The 15,574-nt window shown below is 39.7% G+C and overlaps 1 protein-coding gene across 2 annotated transcripts in view; it reads left to right on the top strand.

Annotated features, from left to right (window-relative positions):
• The window catches only part of PARP8 (poly(ADP-ribose) polymerase family member 8), a 124,385-nt gene that overhangs the window by 40,284 nt on the left and 68,527 nt on the right, over positions 1-15,574 (top strand). For both annotated transcript variants that reach the window (XM_032095971.1, XM_032095972.1), the window contains exon 3: positions 14,514-14,551. In XM_032095971.1, coding sequence (XP_031951862.1) covers positions 14,514-14,551 — 38 coding nt within the window. The remainder of the gene's footprint in view (positions 1-14,513; positions 14,552-15,574) is intronic.

Genomic DNA, 15,574 nt, shown 5'->3' with positions numbered 1-15,574 from the left:
CAGGTGCTCGCATGACTCACATCACCAATGCCTCTGTGATAAACAGTTCTGTGAGCAGGTGAGCAGTTTGACCCATGTCTGCTTGTAAGTTCTCCAGGGGAATTCTTTTGAGATTAAAATGTGGTGTACCCATCCACTTGTGCCAGTATTACCTGAAGGTTTTTCTCTGTGAACTCTCTTCCCTCGAGATCCCAGGCCTCAAATTTGGGAAACAATCTTCACATGTGCAGATACTTATTGGCTCTCCCTAACTATTTGCAGTTTGGTGTTTGTATGTTTTGTGCATCCTGACATGCCTTAGATGACATTCCGTATCTTGGTGAAACTGACCCAGATTTTAAGATGCAGATGTCTGAATCAGGTTTTTTTAATCTCTATATTTAGGTTCCTCTGTACAATGGTCTCAGTAAACACGATGACAAGCACTTGCAGCTGCATTACTGTTTCCACTGATGCTTTCTGTGGAGTCTGGGCCACTGCTAGCTGAGCAGTTCTTTTAGTCACTGCAAGTGCATGTGGTACCAGTGAGACATCCAGGACAAGTTATTCTTCAGTGTTTGATCCTTTCTTCTTTCATTCTGTAGGTTAATTGGTTTTGTTGTCTTCAAGCCATCTAATTTTTCTTTACTTTAAGTCTTCCAAGCTCTGTCTTTATAAAAAGGCTCAGTGGAGATCTTCAGATTAAGAGCTCTGTTGTTAGTGAAAGGCTTACTGGTCTTAATCTCACATTAGTGGAAGACTGAAGTTTTCTAGCTGTGTTTACTTTGATTCTCTAAATGTACTAGAAATGCTTAATAATAAAATGCCTGATTACAAAACTTATGCTTTACAGGTTGTTTCCCATCTTCTGGATGCTTTCCAAATTTTGGTGATGATTTTGGTGGGTGAACATGCTAAACAGTGCAGTCAGAGCAAAGAGTAAGGAAGAGATGAAGGGAGTACATCATGCCTGACATTTTTTAATTGCAGATTTTCTCATGAAGAAGCTGATGGAAGGATAAACCTTCACTTTTTTTCCTGAGAGTTTTGCCTATGAAATTTCATGGGACCAGGATATCATTGTGTGTTTTGAAAAGCATGTAGCAGTTTTGAGTACCTTAGCATGAGTCCTATTTTACCATTTTCGCCAAGGTATTTACATGCTGGCCTCATAAGAAGTGCTTAGGTAGCCAAATCCCATTTAAGATACCTAAATTTCCATTGAAATCTGCAACAGAATGGAAATTTTTATACTTTTTGAGTACATTGCATTATCTAAAATGGCAATTATGTACTGATGGTATTTTCAAGGGAATATAAACAGTTTAGTTTTCTAACTGCCATTTCTGCACAATTATTGTTGACTAATTATTTTTAAAATCTGGACTCTAAGCCCTTTTTTTCAAAACTGCTGATGGCTCCTGCTGATTTCTCTTGGAGATGTAGTGGTTCAGCACACATGAAAGGTAAATCAGTGACTGTAAAGCTTTGTAGTTACGGATCGCTTTTTGAAAAAGTGTGTATTTTTTCTTGCTGGGAGGCATATAACAAGACACAGCTGGGAATAGAACTATCTCTGCCTTTGCAAGAGTACAGGGGCTTCCTAAACCAGTGCTTCATCTGACATGTAATTAGTTTATTGAGAAGACAAGGATCTAATTAAGACTGGTAGAGGGATCTTTTAATTTTATCTTTACAAATTAAAATGGTATTTAAAATCTTAACTACATGTTGGGGTAGGGTACTAAAGTTATCTGTTGTTTTTTGTTCTATAGTTTGCTTAATGTTTTCTGTAGGAATGTCTGTCAGACAATATTCAAATACGGTTCATTTGGGTATAGTATAAAATTAATATTCTGTGAACAGTCATGCATCTTGAAGCATTCTTTGACTCAAGAACAGCCCATATATTAAAAATTGTTCTTTATTAGATGAGCTGCTACTAAATATACATAAATGCAAAAAAAAAAATAAAAGTTCAGTATGCTTTCTATTGCTTTCTGTCATGAAGAAGAAACAGATTGTGTGATATTCACGACTAGCTAAAATTCATGACAAGGTGGAAGAACTGTTTCAGATCCTCGCCAGTGCTGCCACTTCAAATGTATAAAAAGCTCTTGAACTGAAATACCCTGCTGCTGTTATTCTGCACCCTATTGAAATATAGTACTGGGTTATGCTTTGAATTTTTTCCCTGAGTCACACTGAGAGTTGTCAATGTCATATTCAACCTACAGCTTTGCTCTCTGAGCTACTAGTGAGAAAGGGAGGTAACATTTTGCTCATTAACATTTTACTCATGGAAATTAGCAATAGGAAACACAGTTGTTAGTAACATTGCCAATGCAAATTTTTTCCATTAATTTTACTTAAACTCTTTCTTCATCCTGGCTTTAAATGGTTATGTGGTTAATCCTCTACCCATTCCCTGGAAGACTAACACAAAGTTTAATGGGGTTCTCCATTTCTGATACTCAGTCAAGTTATACTCTTTCCTCTAATTTCACATGGATATGGCTTGCCATTTTCTCCTGGGCCATCATGTTAAAATTACACCCATCTTCATGTTAGCACTCTGCAAAACATGTTGCAGCAGTCATCACATTTCCTACCACACTTGATCATTGATTTACCATACTCTGTGTACCTGGCTGTCTGGACCCACACAAATATTCTTGCTCACTGGCCATTCTTCCAGATTTGTGCTTGTTTCTTGATGACTGCTTTATTCCCCTCAATTTATTGACATCTTTCTAATGCCAAGGACACCAGGACTGAATGTTGTGCTAGAAGTGTATCTGTGCCCTCAGACTGAAACTCTCATACATGAAAGGAAAGGAATAAAAAAATATTTTCGTGTCATCTCATACTGAATTTTCCATTTTATTTGCTGTTTGTGAATACATGCTCTTCATGACCATGGTGTAGTGGCAGAGATAGGTATCCCAGTGAGGCTCCAGGTGTGAGGAATGACCCACTCTGCTTTGCATGTTGCACCTTTCATCACTGTAATTCTTGGGTCTTTTGGGTGGAGTAGGCAAACCCCACTGGCATTGCCCCAGCCATGTAGCACCTTATTTTGTGTCTCTAACCACAGAAAACAGAATGGTTTTGACCATGTTAGTGTAATGGAACAGGAGGATGAGCCAACCCTTCAGGTTTGCAGTCAGTCCTTGCAGCTGTGTGCAGGAACAGCAGCTGTTGCCTTGGATTTAAATGTGTGCAGGATATGGGTCAGTGCTGTATCACAATCTAGCCATTTTCTTCACCGTAATGATTTGAAGATGGGACTGTGTGTACCTGTAAGCAATAGATAAATAACTGGCTGTAGGTATGCCAGTGGTTCTGAATTGTGTGAATGGATTATATTGGCATAAATAAACTGCTATGGGCAATTTCACAGGTGACTTGTATTGAAAATCTTGCTCTGTGGGATTTTGTTGTGTTGAATGTGTGCACTTCTAATTTAGAATAGTTTTAAAAGCAATAGTTTGACATTCAAATAATATATTTAGAAGTTATATTGAATTTGTACTAATGATAATGGAAGTTGCAAGTGTGGAAAATAGAGAAAATAATAATTTTAGTTCATAAATATAGTATTTCAGCTGTACCAAGAAGTACTGAGGGCTGACTTTAGGGGGAAGGGGAAAAATTTGAGTTCTGTGAGATATATCAAAGAATGGATGAGAAAGACTATTTCAATTTGTTACTTTTTCCCTGCACAGCAGTGCCTGTCACACACCTCATTAGATAAACAAGCAAAATGCCAACTAATTAATTAATGTCTAGAGTGGTCGAAGAACAATGCCTGAGACTTTCCTCCTTTGCTGTGCACTGCATGCAAAGTAAAGCAGCCCTTCCACTTGTTACAAATATAATGAAGTTAAGCAGTGAATATCTCCAGGAATTTTTATGGGCTTAATTTTTGGTTTTCATAACTGTTAAGATGCTGAAATTATAAAATTATCAGGTAAAATTTCCTATGACAAGCTCCTCTCTTGTTAAATAGCTGTAACTGTTCAGTTTGCAGTTTGCCTTGTGTCTCTGCCTTGGGTTTGTGGTTGTTTCTTTTTGTGTCCTTTTATTTTACTTTTTGAAGATTGCAACACAAAGGCTTTGTACAGGGCTGGACAAGGTGTTTCTGTTCAATTAATCTGAATTGAAAATCCAGTTACTTGAATTAGAACCACGGTAGCCTCAAAAGAGCCTTCCAATAGGAACAATGTGGGTCAAAACCTCATGGCTTTAAGATAACTCTTAACTGGCTTCAAAAAGAGCACATCACAGTCTCTTCTAACAGCAGTACTCCAAAATAAAAGATGGAAGCTGAAGAGAGGAAAAACTTTCTTCTCTGAACCCCACCCCCCAAAAAAACCAGCCAGAAAAACCCCACAAAACCACAAACACCATCCAAAAAACCCCTCAAAACCCCCTGAAAACTCAACCCAAAACACAATCAACTTCTAGAAAGCACATGGTGGAAGAAGATGGACCTCATCATATAAATAAGGTGCCCAAAGGCGCATGATACTATGTGCTGCTCTGGCTGCTGCTGAGCTGGGCCAAGAGGTTACTGTCCTGAGTTTGTTTGGTGCTGTGTTTCCTGGGGAAGACTGAAATTGAATGAAGAGCTAATGGGAAACATGCAGGGAGAATTCAAACACGTTGGATCAGTGGAGAGAAAGAAGAATACAGAAGTATAAAATGTATCCATGTTGAGAAGAGGGAGCTGGACCTGGTCAAACAGGGCAACTTGACAAACCAGAGGCTTTAGTAGTTCTTAGTGAAATGGAAGAGTCTGATTGTGGACAACCTTGTTTTGCACTTGTAGACATATTTGGATGTAGCTCCTTCCAGAGTGACACACAGCACATACAATTTTTCCCCCTCCCACGTGTTCCTGATTTGCTAATTTTACTTTTAGAAGTGCCCTCATGTTTGATGGAGTAATGATCAATCCTGTAGACTTTGATGTATTTACTATAAGTTGTCGTGCCTTTTTCATTGGAAGCTTTGCTGAAGGGAAATGTTTGAGCTGCAGTTTTCTGTGTCCCCTTTATTTGAATGACATGCTAAATCAAGCAGGGCTTTATGAGTAACATTCCCTCTTTGATTCAGATGCACGTCAGTTTCATGAGAGGACCAGTAGCTCAATTATTCTTAGTGACAAATGCAAACTATAACAATTTTGACTCAGCGCCTCTGTACCCCCGGGTTATGTCAAGAAATGAAAGCAGTGCCATTTTTGACGCACTGACACTGCTCACCTCTCTTTGGAGTAGTTCATGTCTGTCATCAGTAGATATGCCTGGGACTTTTCATATGTCATCACACACGCACGTTCTCCATCATCCAGAGGAAAAGATTACTCAGAGTCACTTGTTATTCTTTTCTGTATAATTGCTGGTGCATCACGGGAAGTTACCATGTGTGGTGAAAGGGGCTTGTGCACAAATTTCAATTCTTGCCAACCATCTATCTGTATCTAGCAGCAAAAAATAGCTGTGACTAATGATGGGTCACCAGTTGTCAGATCACAGGGAATACAGAAGCTCATTGAACTCTAAGGTGTTTCAGGAGATCTAAAGTGGCTTGAGATCTAGAGTGGCTTATCTGTAAAAAAAATTGCTAAGATGCAGACATCTACATTCAAGACATTTTAAAGGGCACTTCAAAAGTTGTTTAGAAATCCATGAAGATTGTTTTAATAAAGAAGCTAGAAAATGGTATGGATGTGAAATGGTTGGCAGTCCAGTTGTGTAGCAAGATGCAAATTTAAAAAAAAAAAAAACAAAACAGGAAAAAAAGTGCTGAAAAAGATTTGCACCCTTTGGAATACATACTGAAATTAGTATCTATTCATCACTACTGAAGTGATGAAGTACTTGTTTCTAGAAAATAACAGAAGTGTGGTAGGGGGCCAGAAGTCTTTTATTTTCTGTGCAACTTGCCTGTAGTCTTTGACAAGTACTAAAGTCTCCCTTGGACTTCAGTGGAATTTCGTTCTAGTTCTGTATTCTGTAACAGAAAATATATTAGTCTTTAATACTGTGAGAGTATTCTTGCTGTGCTTGACGGACAGTCACTTTTTCCATAGCTGTGCAAATACATACATGAAAACTTAGGTCCGCCTCCTTTTAATTTTTGTCTCATTTGTGGCTTCTTATGCTTTCTCCCAGAAGACAAGGTTGTTCATCACTAATCATTATTCTGTTTAATAGCATCAGTTTTAAAATCACTGCTTTAAAAAAGGTGGAAGTCCTGTGCTTCAATAGTTACTTCCTCATGTGAAAGAGCAGAAGCCCATATAATTATTTGTATTTTAAAATACCTTATACAATTTTTTATTTCTAGGAGCAGGTTATGAAATCATTACTCTCTTCCATATTTCTGTCATGATTCTAGTGCCGTTTGTCTATCAGTGTTTGGAGATACATGTCACTTTGTGGTTAGTGTTTTATGCAACTGAAGCATTTACTTAGTTTTGTTTATGGTTTTGTCACATTACTGAGACTGTATTGTGAAGGTGCCCTGAGTGAATGGAGTGCAGCATGTACTGATTTGTATTGGCTAATATTATTCATGGATTCACTTAAGTTTTGTGAACTTTTTCTATTGTCTCCCTCAACTTCAGCAAGGCTTTGGTCACTGTCTCTCGCAGTATCCTTGTGGCAAGCTCAGGAAGTGTGGACTGGATGAGAGAACAGTGAGGTGGATTGAGAACTGGCTGACAGCAGATCCCAGAGGGTTGCACTAGTGGTTGTACTCCATGGGTCAGTACTGGACCCAGTATTGTTTAACCTCATCAGTGGCTTGGAGGAACGGGCAGGTGCCTCCCCAGCGAGTTTGCTGATAGCACAAAGCTGGGAGGACTGGCCAATACAACATAGTGTTGTGCAGCCCTTCAGAAGGACCTCAGCAGGTTGGAGAGATGGGCATAGAGAACCTTCTGAAATGCAGCAGAGACAAATGCAGGGTCCTGCACCTGGAGAAGGAATAACCCCAGGCATCAGCACAGGCTCAGGACTGACCTGCTGGAAAGCAGCTCTGCAGAGGAGGACCTGGGGGTCCTGGCTTCCATGAGCCAGCAGTATGTCTTTGTAGCCAAGAAGGACAATGATATCCTGCAGTGCATTAGGAAGAGCATTGTCAGCAGGTCAGGGAGGTGATCCTGCCCCTTTACTCAGCCCTGGTGAGTGCTGTGTCCAGTTCAGGGCTCCTCTGTACGAGAGAGACATGGAACTCCTGGAGCAGGTCCAGTATAAAGTGACAAAGATGATCAAGGGACTGGAGCATCTCTCTTACGAGGTAAGGCTGAGGGAGCTGGGCCTGTTCAGCCTCAAGAAGAGACCACTGAGAGGGAACCTCATCAATGTCTGTCAGTGTCTGCAGGGAGGGGCTCTGCTCAGAGGTGCTGAGCAATAGGACAAGAGGCAGTGGGCAGTACGTGATGCACCAGAAATTCCATCTGAATGAGGGAAGAACTTCTTTACTGGCACAGGTGACCAGCCACTGGAAAAGGTTGCCTGGAGAGGCTGTGTAGTCTCCGATAATGGAGATATTCAAGAACTGTCTGGACACAATCCTGTGCCCTGTAGTTCGGAGTGACCTTGCTTCAGCAGGGAGGTTGGACCAGATGACCTGCTGCTGTTGCCTCCAGTCTGACCCGTTCTGTGATTCTGTGATTTGTAATAGAATAATAGCATCGCTGAGGTTTGAAAAGGCCTCTAAGATCATCACGTGGCACAAGTCGCGCAACTGGGAAAGGAACAGTGCTGCGCCTCCCTGAGTGTCTGCCACAAGTCTGGAAACCTCTGGGGCTCCAACCTATGGTTAAAGATCCTCAGGAGGGGCTGTCAGGCCACTGCACACACGCTCGCTATCCCCAGTGTGATGTTGAGCAGGATCACAAGCGACTGAATCCCCAGCGCACTAACTGAAGGCAGAGAGGATGAGAGGGATCTTCTGTATGGGTTCTGAAGGACTTTATTCCTCAGAGGTTCCAGGGACAAAAGACATTAACAAGAGAGGGTCCAACGGTTTTATAGGGATACAGTCCACCAATCAGGTTTGGGCAAAGGGGAGGAGAGAGTACAAACTGACTAATCAGGGGGAAGGTGGGAGGGAGCAGGGAGAGAGGGACCAACAGGACCTTGAAGAACAAAGAACTTTCTAGAACATATGCATATTCAACAGGGTGTTACAAATTAAAGGCCATATACATAAAACGGGTAGGGGAAACGATAAACCAGTAGGAACTTGATGGTTTCCAGGGCAAGAGACTGTGGTGACTCATCAGAACCTTGGGGGAGAGTTTAAACTTCTGAGCCAGCCCACCAGGAGCTCAAGGCTGCGTTCCATCCCAGTGGCTCACCTGCCACTTGAGTGGCGGTAGCAACCGCCACCACAATCAAGCTCAAGCAGGACCACCATGTTAACCACTAAACCATATTCCCAAGTGCCACATCCATACACCTTTTGAATAATTCCAAGGATGGTGATTCCATCGCTTACCTGGGAAGTCTGTTCCAATGCCTGACCACCCTTTTAGTGAAGAAACAGAATAAAATTTGTGTTTCATAATTGTAAATGTACATTTAGAAATACATTCTAAAAGTCTCCATATTTTTTTTCTGAAGACAAATGTGAATGCCAGCAATAGTTGATTACAAAATCTACCAGATAAGAGGATCCAGAATGCTGCCGTAGGTCTGTGTATGTTTCTGAATATGAGCTTCAGTGGAGCACTTCCTCAGCTGATGTGTGTTGAGTGGGACTCAATCTTTCAAAAGCTCAAAAGTGGAAGTGCAGTATTATTTTTCCCATACTTCTATTGTTTTGTTAAGAGCTCCGCTGAAATATGATGAAGGGTTTCTCAGCACAGCACTCATACATTCCAAGTGATGAATTATTTTACTAATTTACTTGTTCATAATTTGTTGAAAAACCTAACGTCTGTCATTCACTCTTACTTGCGGCAGTTGAACACCAAATGGAGAGTTTTTATTAAGTTGCTTTGTCCTAGCTATACATAACATAGTAGTAATTTTTGCTTATTTTTCAGTTGCTGTTAAAGTTATTTTATTTGTTCTGTTTTCAGCATAGAATGAAATCGTTGTCTCCAGGCTGTGACTTTATAAGACTTGTCTTTTGGTGGTGTCCATTAAACAGAAGATACCTTTCTGCCATAGAAAATTGCTGCTTCTGGCTTCTAAGTCTCTTCTGTTGCTATTTGCATGCATGTAATCTATGTACAAATTGGAAGAAAGGCTTAACATTGAAGCCTTTTACAGTGTGTTTAAATATTAGTTTTGAATTGTACTTCTTTTCACATAGTCTAATTCACATGAGATCAATTACAAAAAAAGCGCCAATTAATTTTTTTTTCTGTTAATTAATACTTTTTTTGTGTGTGTAAATAGTGTACCTAGTTTTTCATCTGGTTGATACCTAAATGCCTTCCTCTCCTACCAGTTATCAAGGCACTTGTTCAAAGGTCATCTATTTCAGAAATGCAATTTGATAGTTTTGTTTGGGTGCAATCCCACAGTATGATTTCTGAAAATCATAATTTACACCCTGTATTTGTAATGTGATTTATTGTCAGGTTATAAAGTTTCAAACTGGATCTCAGAACAGAGTGCTGAGAATGGCTTGTGTTCATGGTGAAATGCTTTTTTGGATCCAATTTTGTTTTGTTTGAGGAAAAAGGCTGGTGAGAAGTAAAGCAATATGAATGGTCTGGTTTCAGGATCAAATGGTGGTCTTATTGAAGCAGAAAAGGAGACTAAAGTGACAGTGATAGAAATCCACTGAAGAATTCAGAAGCATTTTCAAAGATACAAAAACAAAGATTTGAAGATGGCAGTATTTACTGTATTACTACTGAACATTCATGAAATGTTGATCTACTGTGGCATGTTATGTGTAGATACTGAAGATGTAGGGATTTTGTGAGTTGATAGCTAGAAAGTGATAAAAGAACACAGTTTCAGTTTCATCTTTTCAACTGGACTTTATTCCTTTCTACTGCTTCACCTCAAAAAGAGTAAAAGCAGCATGTCTGTACCATGATGTACTTTAGAAATATTATGTTGGTTATTAAAAAGGTCCTTTAGCCCAAACTTGTCACCAGCATACTTTTATTTTTTGTACTGGAGTTTCAGTAGTATTTTCTTCATTTCACCAACTTGTATAAAAGTTGACCCAGGCATATAATAAATACCATAGTAACATTTATTACTTCAAGTTTATCCGTAGCTTGCTTTGCTGAGGCTTAATATTCTTCTTAAGGTGTAAAATTTTGTGCATCCCATTAACTTACTGCATTAAATCATTAATGAGCTAGATCAGAGATTTTGGCATATCATAAACAAAATCTCTTCTGAATTCTGTAATTTCAGATGCATTATGATTAAGTCCTATTTACCCTTTTCACGTATTTTGTTACAGATTGCATTAGGCTACTATCAGATTCCACATGACAAAAAATCTTGTTTTCTTTCTTCATCAAATTTACAAGCTACAACATTAGGACATAGAGCTCTGGCTCTAATACAGATGACTAAAACTGGAATAGAAACTTGATCACAATTTCCACACTTAATAAGGCAGTAAGTCAGTTGTTGCCATGGGACAGAACTGGTTGAATTGTCGTAACTATTCCAGAGACATAAATCCTTGACTTGCACCAGATGCTTCACACTGTTCCTGCTGTGCAAAACAGCTGGAAATTCAGCTTAAAGGATTTATTTCTTAGAGAGAAACGATGGGTGGCATAGAGCTGAGATAACCTGAATTGATGAGAAGCTGCATCCCTGGTACAGCATCACTGTTGTGGCTTCAGGATGTGTGTTCGATCCTGGGGTTTGTATCCTGATAGGTAAAACTATAGTTCAGGGCTTGGGAAGCAATATTACAAATGGATATAAGGAGGTGAAGCTAGTTGGTTTCCTTTTTATGAATGTGCTTCGTCACAGTAACTTTTGCTTTGCTGTCTTTTTCAGTTTTCATGAGTATTTTTCTTTGCCCTGGAGATGCAGTTTTTGGGTAACATTTTGCCTGGTAGTATAACCAGTTAAGACTCTCCACCCCTTTTTAACTAGCTTTGAGAAATTGTAGTAATGTCACATGCAGATGGATCTGCTTATTTTGTATTCAGTTGGGAAAGATTAATTTGAAAAATAGCAATTACATGGTGCATACCCATCAAGTTGATGAATTAGTTCTCCAATGGAGATGAACCCTTGCAGAATAAATTTTCTTTAGAAGGAATAGAATGGTTAAAGCAAGTTGGAAAATTCTTGCAATGAGACCCCTGTGAGTAAAATTGTTACTAAGCCAAGGTTGTCGATGTTAATATTATTTCAGGCAATAAAAAGTTCACATTAAAAGCTTGTAAGCTGTGAAATAAGACAGTTCCTACTAATTTCTCATCTAGTACTTTACTGTTTGTTAAATAACAAAAATTTTACTAGCCATTTTGAGTATGAAGCTTGTTCTAAGCTTAAGGGTTGAGAAACATGTACTGCAGGATGTCTTCTGCAGAGGGTCTGAGCTGAAAAAAACAGAAATAGCACCATCATGGAGGCTTTGTTTACACCCAAGAGTTTAACCGTTCCTGTAGCTAAAGCAATACAACTGAATGAGCGATGGTGAATGTGTTTATGGGAATGGGAATAAATTATACTGCTATAAGCTGTATTTAGTAACTGCAATAAGGTTGTACAGAGGAACTGCATCGCCAGAAGGAAAAATCACTTCCCTCACTGGAATAATCATGTTGTACTTCTATGTGAGGGCCTGGCCTAAATTAATTCCAGTTGCATTTCTGAGTTCTTAAATGAGAAAGCTGCTTCAATAAAGTCTTTCTTTGGCTTTGGGAGGATTTGACACTGAGAGGTGTTGAACATCTGCATCTTCACTGAAGTCTGCAGTTTAAGGTGCTGTAAGTCATCACAGTCTTCTGTTTGTGGCTTGGCTCTAAATCTTGTTGAAGTCAGTGGGAGAACGCTTGGGTGGCTGGAGGACAGGAGCCCTTAAAGAGACCTTTGTCTGCCTGGTATATCTTGTTCACTGACAAATCAGGTGCGCAGTCAGTAGGAAGCAGTTTATCCTGAGAGCAGAAAAATTTGCCAAAGGGTGGCCATGTGTGACAATCACAGAGGCGAGCCGAGACACAAATCCAAGTTTTGTTCAGTAGTTTTATTTCCACTTTTTTGCTTCCATGGTCCACACATGACTAACACAAGATGACAAGCTGAAGCAATGCACTGCCACCTCCCTCTGGGACCTCAAGCCATTTATTCTCCCTATTGCTGGATTCACTGGGCCCTGGATCAGACCTAGGTTTGAACAGTCTGATTTGAGACTATTTCTAACTTGCATTTTCATTAACCTTTTAATTTATTCCACCTCACAAGACAAACAGTGTATTGTTTGGTTACTAGTTTCCATTTGGCAACACCACAGCTGCTGCTGCCAGATAACCACATGATGAAGAAAAAAGAAAACTCAGTTCTGTTGGGTTTCTGCACATGTGCACATTGCGTAAGCAGAAGTTAACTTTGAAGTCAAATCCAGCTTCAGAATTAGGTTAGGTTGCTGAGGTCCTTACCCAGCTGAGTTTTGAGTATCTGCACTCATGAAAGCTGTGAAACTCTTCAGCCCCTGTTCTTATTCTCAATATTAGAACAAACCCATACACAGAAATTCTGGAGGCAGCAAAGAGGTGTGCAAGCAGCCTGTCTAAAAGAGTAAGACGGAAGTACCTCTTTCAGTAGTAGAAGGAAGAAGTCATGGTTACAAACATTTCTAGAAGATGGGGTTTGGTGAGAACAGGCACTCAGTTAACTTCTCGGGAATTTTTTTGTGGTATTCTTTTTTTTCTGCACCACAGAGCAATGTTCTCTATACATGACTGCACTAAGAATAACATTTTCTTATTTTGTGATATTTCCCTATTTAAAATAGTGATATTTTAAATGAAGACAGATTAACTAGATTTAAATAATCCTGTCCTTAGGGAAAAAACTACAACATGAGGGGATACAGATGCTGCTTATTCAAAATGCCTAAAAAATAATTGAAACATAAAAGTCATTAGATGTTGAATTTGCACAGTGATGGGATTTTAATCAGCTTGAGTGAGGCTATCTAGTTGTGTGGCAAAATCTGTAGTCAGCTCTAATAAATACTCCTTCTGCTTCAATTTATAAGAACATTTGCAGCTGTTGAAGAAAGAGGCCTCTTTGTGTCTTAATCAAACAATACATAAAATACTCTAGAATAGATGATGTGCGAAAACAGGTGACGGAGCTGTGTGTTAATAGATTGACTTGCAGAAGCAAGTGTGAAGGACCTACTTTTTCATGTTGATTGACTCTTACAGTCACTGGATTGTGAAAGTGGAAATCATTTAACAGAAGCCCTTGAGAGAGAAAAATTAAAAATCATACCTGGCTTCAGTTTCTTGTCTACATGGAAGTGGTATTCAAGTCATTTGAAAAGATCCTCTGAACTGATTGTCAGCAGTTTTTCAGCAAGCGCAGTGCATACCAAAATTTCTTAAGAGGACTGTACTATCCTGCTTTGACTTAACTCACTACAGACATGAACCCCCACCATGTATTATTTAAATGTGTAAGTTGCCACAGTTTATAAGATTTAGAATTGGAAAGAATATGAATTATACAACAGAAACCTTTCAGTGTGCTTCAGAGTTGAATGTTTTTAACGCAAAATTAAGATGCGCACTAAACTTTATACCAGAAGGACTTGGTGGGTAGTTGGATAACTGAGCAGACCATCACACCCTGAGCAGCACATTTGTCCTGCTCTCAGCAATGAGTTTAGTGAAGATCTCACTGGGAGGTAGGGAAAGCAGATGTGAACTGAACTGCAGAACCAGGATGGTGCTTTTGAGTGACTGTTTTCTGATGAAACAGAGTCAGGGAATGCACATAGTGAAGCTGCTCTTCGGTGTGGCTGTGGCTCTCTCAAATTTTAATTTGAACGCAGCTTGACTAAAAGGTACAGATACTACATAAAATACAGAGTTTTGATGGAAGGAGGGAACCCAAGACATCCAGAGCCTTTGCTGAAACTAACAGAAATGTACAACAGTGAGAAAGGACTCCTGCTGAGTCTTGAGTCAAACCAGATAGAGGGAAAACTGGACTTTACTGGTTCTCTAGTTCTGGTGTTCAAAGAGTGACCTTTTTTTAATCAGAAGTACACATACTGTGAAATATTACTCTAAAGGGAATATAATGCAGCCTTGATATTCCTTTGAAGAACGCTGAAATCATGATGTGCCAATTTAGCAAAGTAAGCTTTCAAAATGGGCATGACAGTTTTTATTTTCAGCTGAGCACTTCAAAAGCTATCAAAATAGATGTTACCTTCTGTTCTGGAAACTGTCAAGAACCTATAAATAAGCATAAAATAGCACAGGAACAGGAAAAAGTGTTGTGCCAGCAGTTAATGTTGTTGTTTCTAATTTTGTTGTTTTTTTTTTTTCTTTTTTACAGTGTGTCCTATTCAGTGCATGTCTCTGAGGACTACCCAGGTACAGTGCAACATTCTTGTCCATGACACATGACACGTCAGTTTGCTATATTCAAATGAGAATATCTGAAAGGGTGTTGATGTCTTCCAGGTGCATCTTGTGCTATTCATTTTTCATTAGTTAAGATTATTTCCACAGTCATTTCTCCTTTTCAGGCATCATTTATCAGCTGGGTCAGGGTGAGAACACAGGTTCACAAGTTTAGATAGATGGTAGCTTAGGGTGCTTTCCATGTCTGGAGCCAACAGCGGTAGGAGTGAGAAAATGCCCAGCTTCTCTTTGGCATGGTATATAAAGCTCAATCTTTCAAGAGCCCTAGCAGCCTGGCACAGAGCCAGTGGAGCACTTCTGCCTGAGACCTTAATGAGGCTACTCATGTTCTCCAAGTGAAGCCTGCAGACTGTGCTGGTGCCTCTTGGGGTCAGTTGGAGCCAAGTGCTCATGTGTGGGTCTTGGGTAGTGTTGGCTTGCAAAGCTGTTCCCAGCTGCTCAGTCCTGCCTCCCTTTCCTACTATGAGCTGGGTTGGCGAAAGTATTTGCGTAACCACGTGGCCAGTCTTGACAAGGAGCGTTATTCTTAGGAAACAGAAGCAGGTAAGAACAAAAGCAAGTTTTCAGGGAGGTTATTTCCCCAATTTCCTTCACAAAGAGACTGCACAGATACTTCAGGCATCACAGGCTATCAGAAGCAGAAGAGGGAAGCAGGGATGAGAGGTGCTGTGCAAGTAAAGGCTCATGGTAGCATTGTTGGACTGCACCACATTGTGCACCTGTGATTATTTAATAGTGTAAGTACCTATGATATGAATGATATTAAATCCTCTGTCCTTTTTTGATCTTCATCTGTAGTGTCTCTGAAATGTTTCTCAAAGAAGTACATCTTGTTTCTTTTAAAAGCACTAAAGAAGTGTGACTTTGATCTTCTTCACTGATAAGCAGCAGATTCTGTCTGATCAGAACACTAGTGTTTGAAGGAGATAGAGAAAAAAATCAACAGTGGTGCTAAAACAATGGTTTCTGTGA

Source organism: Corvus moneduloides, chromosome Z (assembly GCF_009650955.1).
Source record: "Corvus moneduloides isolate bCorMon1 chromosome Z, bCorMon1.pri, whole genome shotgun sequence".
Taxonomy (NCBI): domain Eukaryota; kingdom Metazoa; phylum Chordata; class Aves; order Passeriformes; family Corvidae; genus Corvus; species Corvus moneduloides.
The sequence above is the reverse complement of the archived record's forward strand: the minus strand, read 5'-3'. Positions and strand labels throughout refer to the sequence as shown.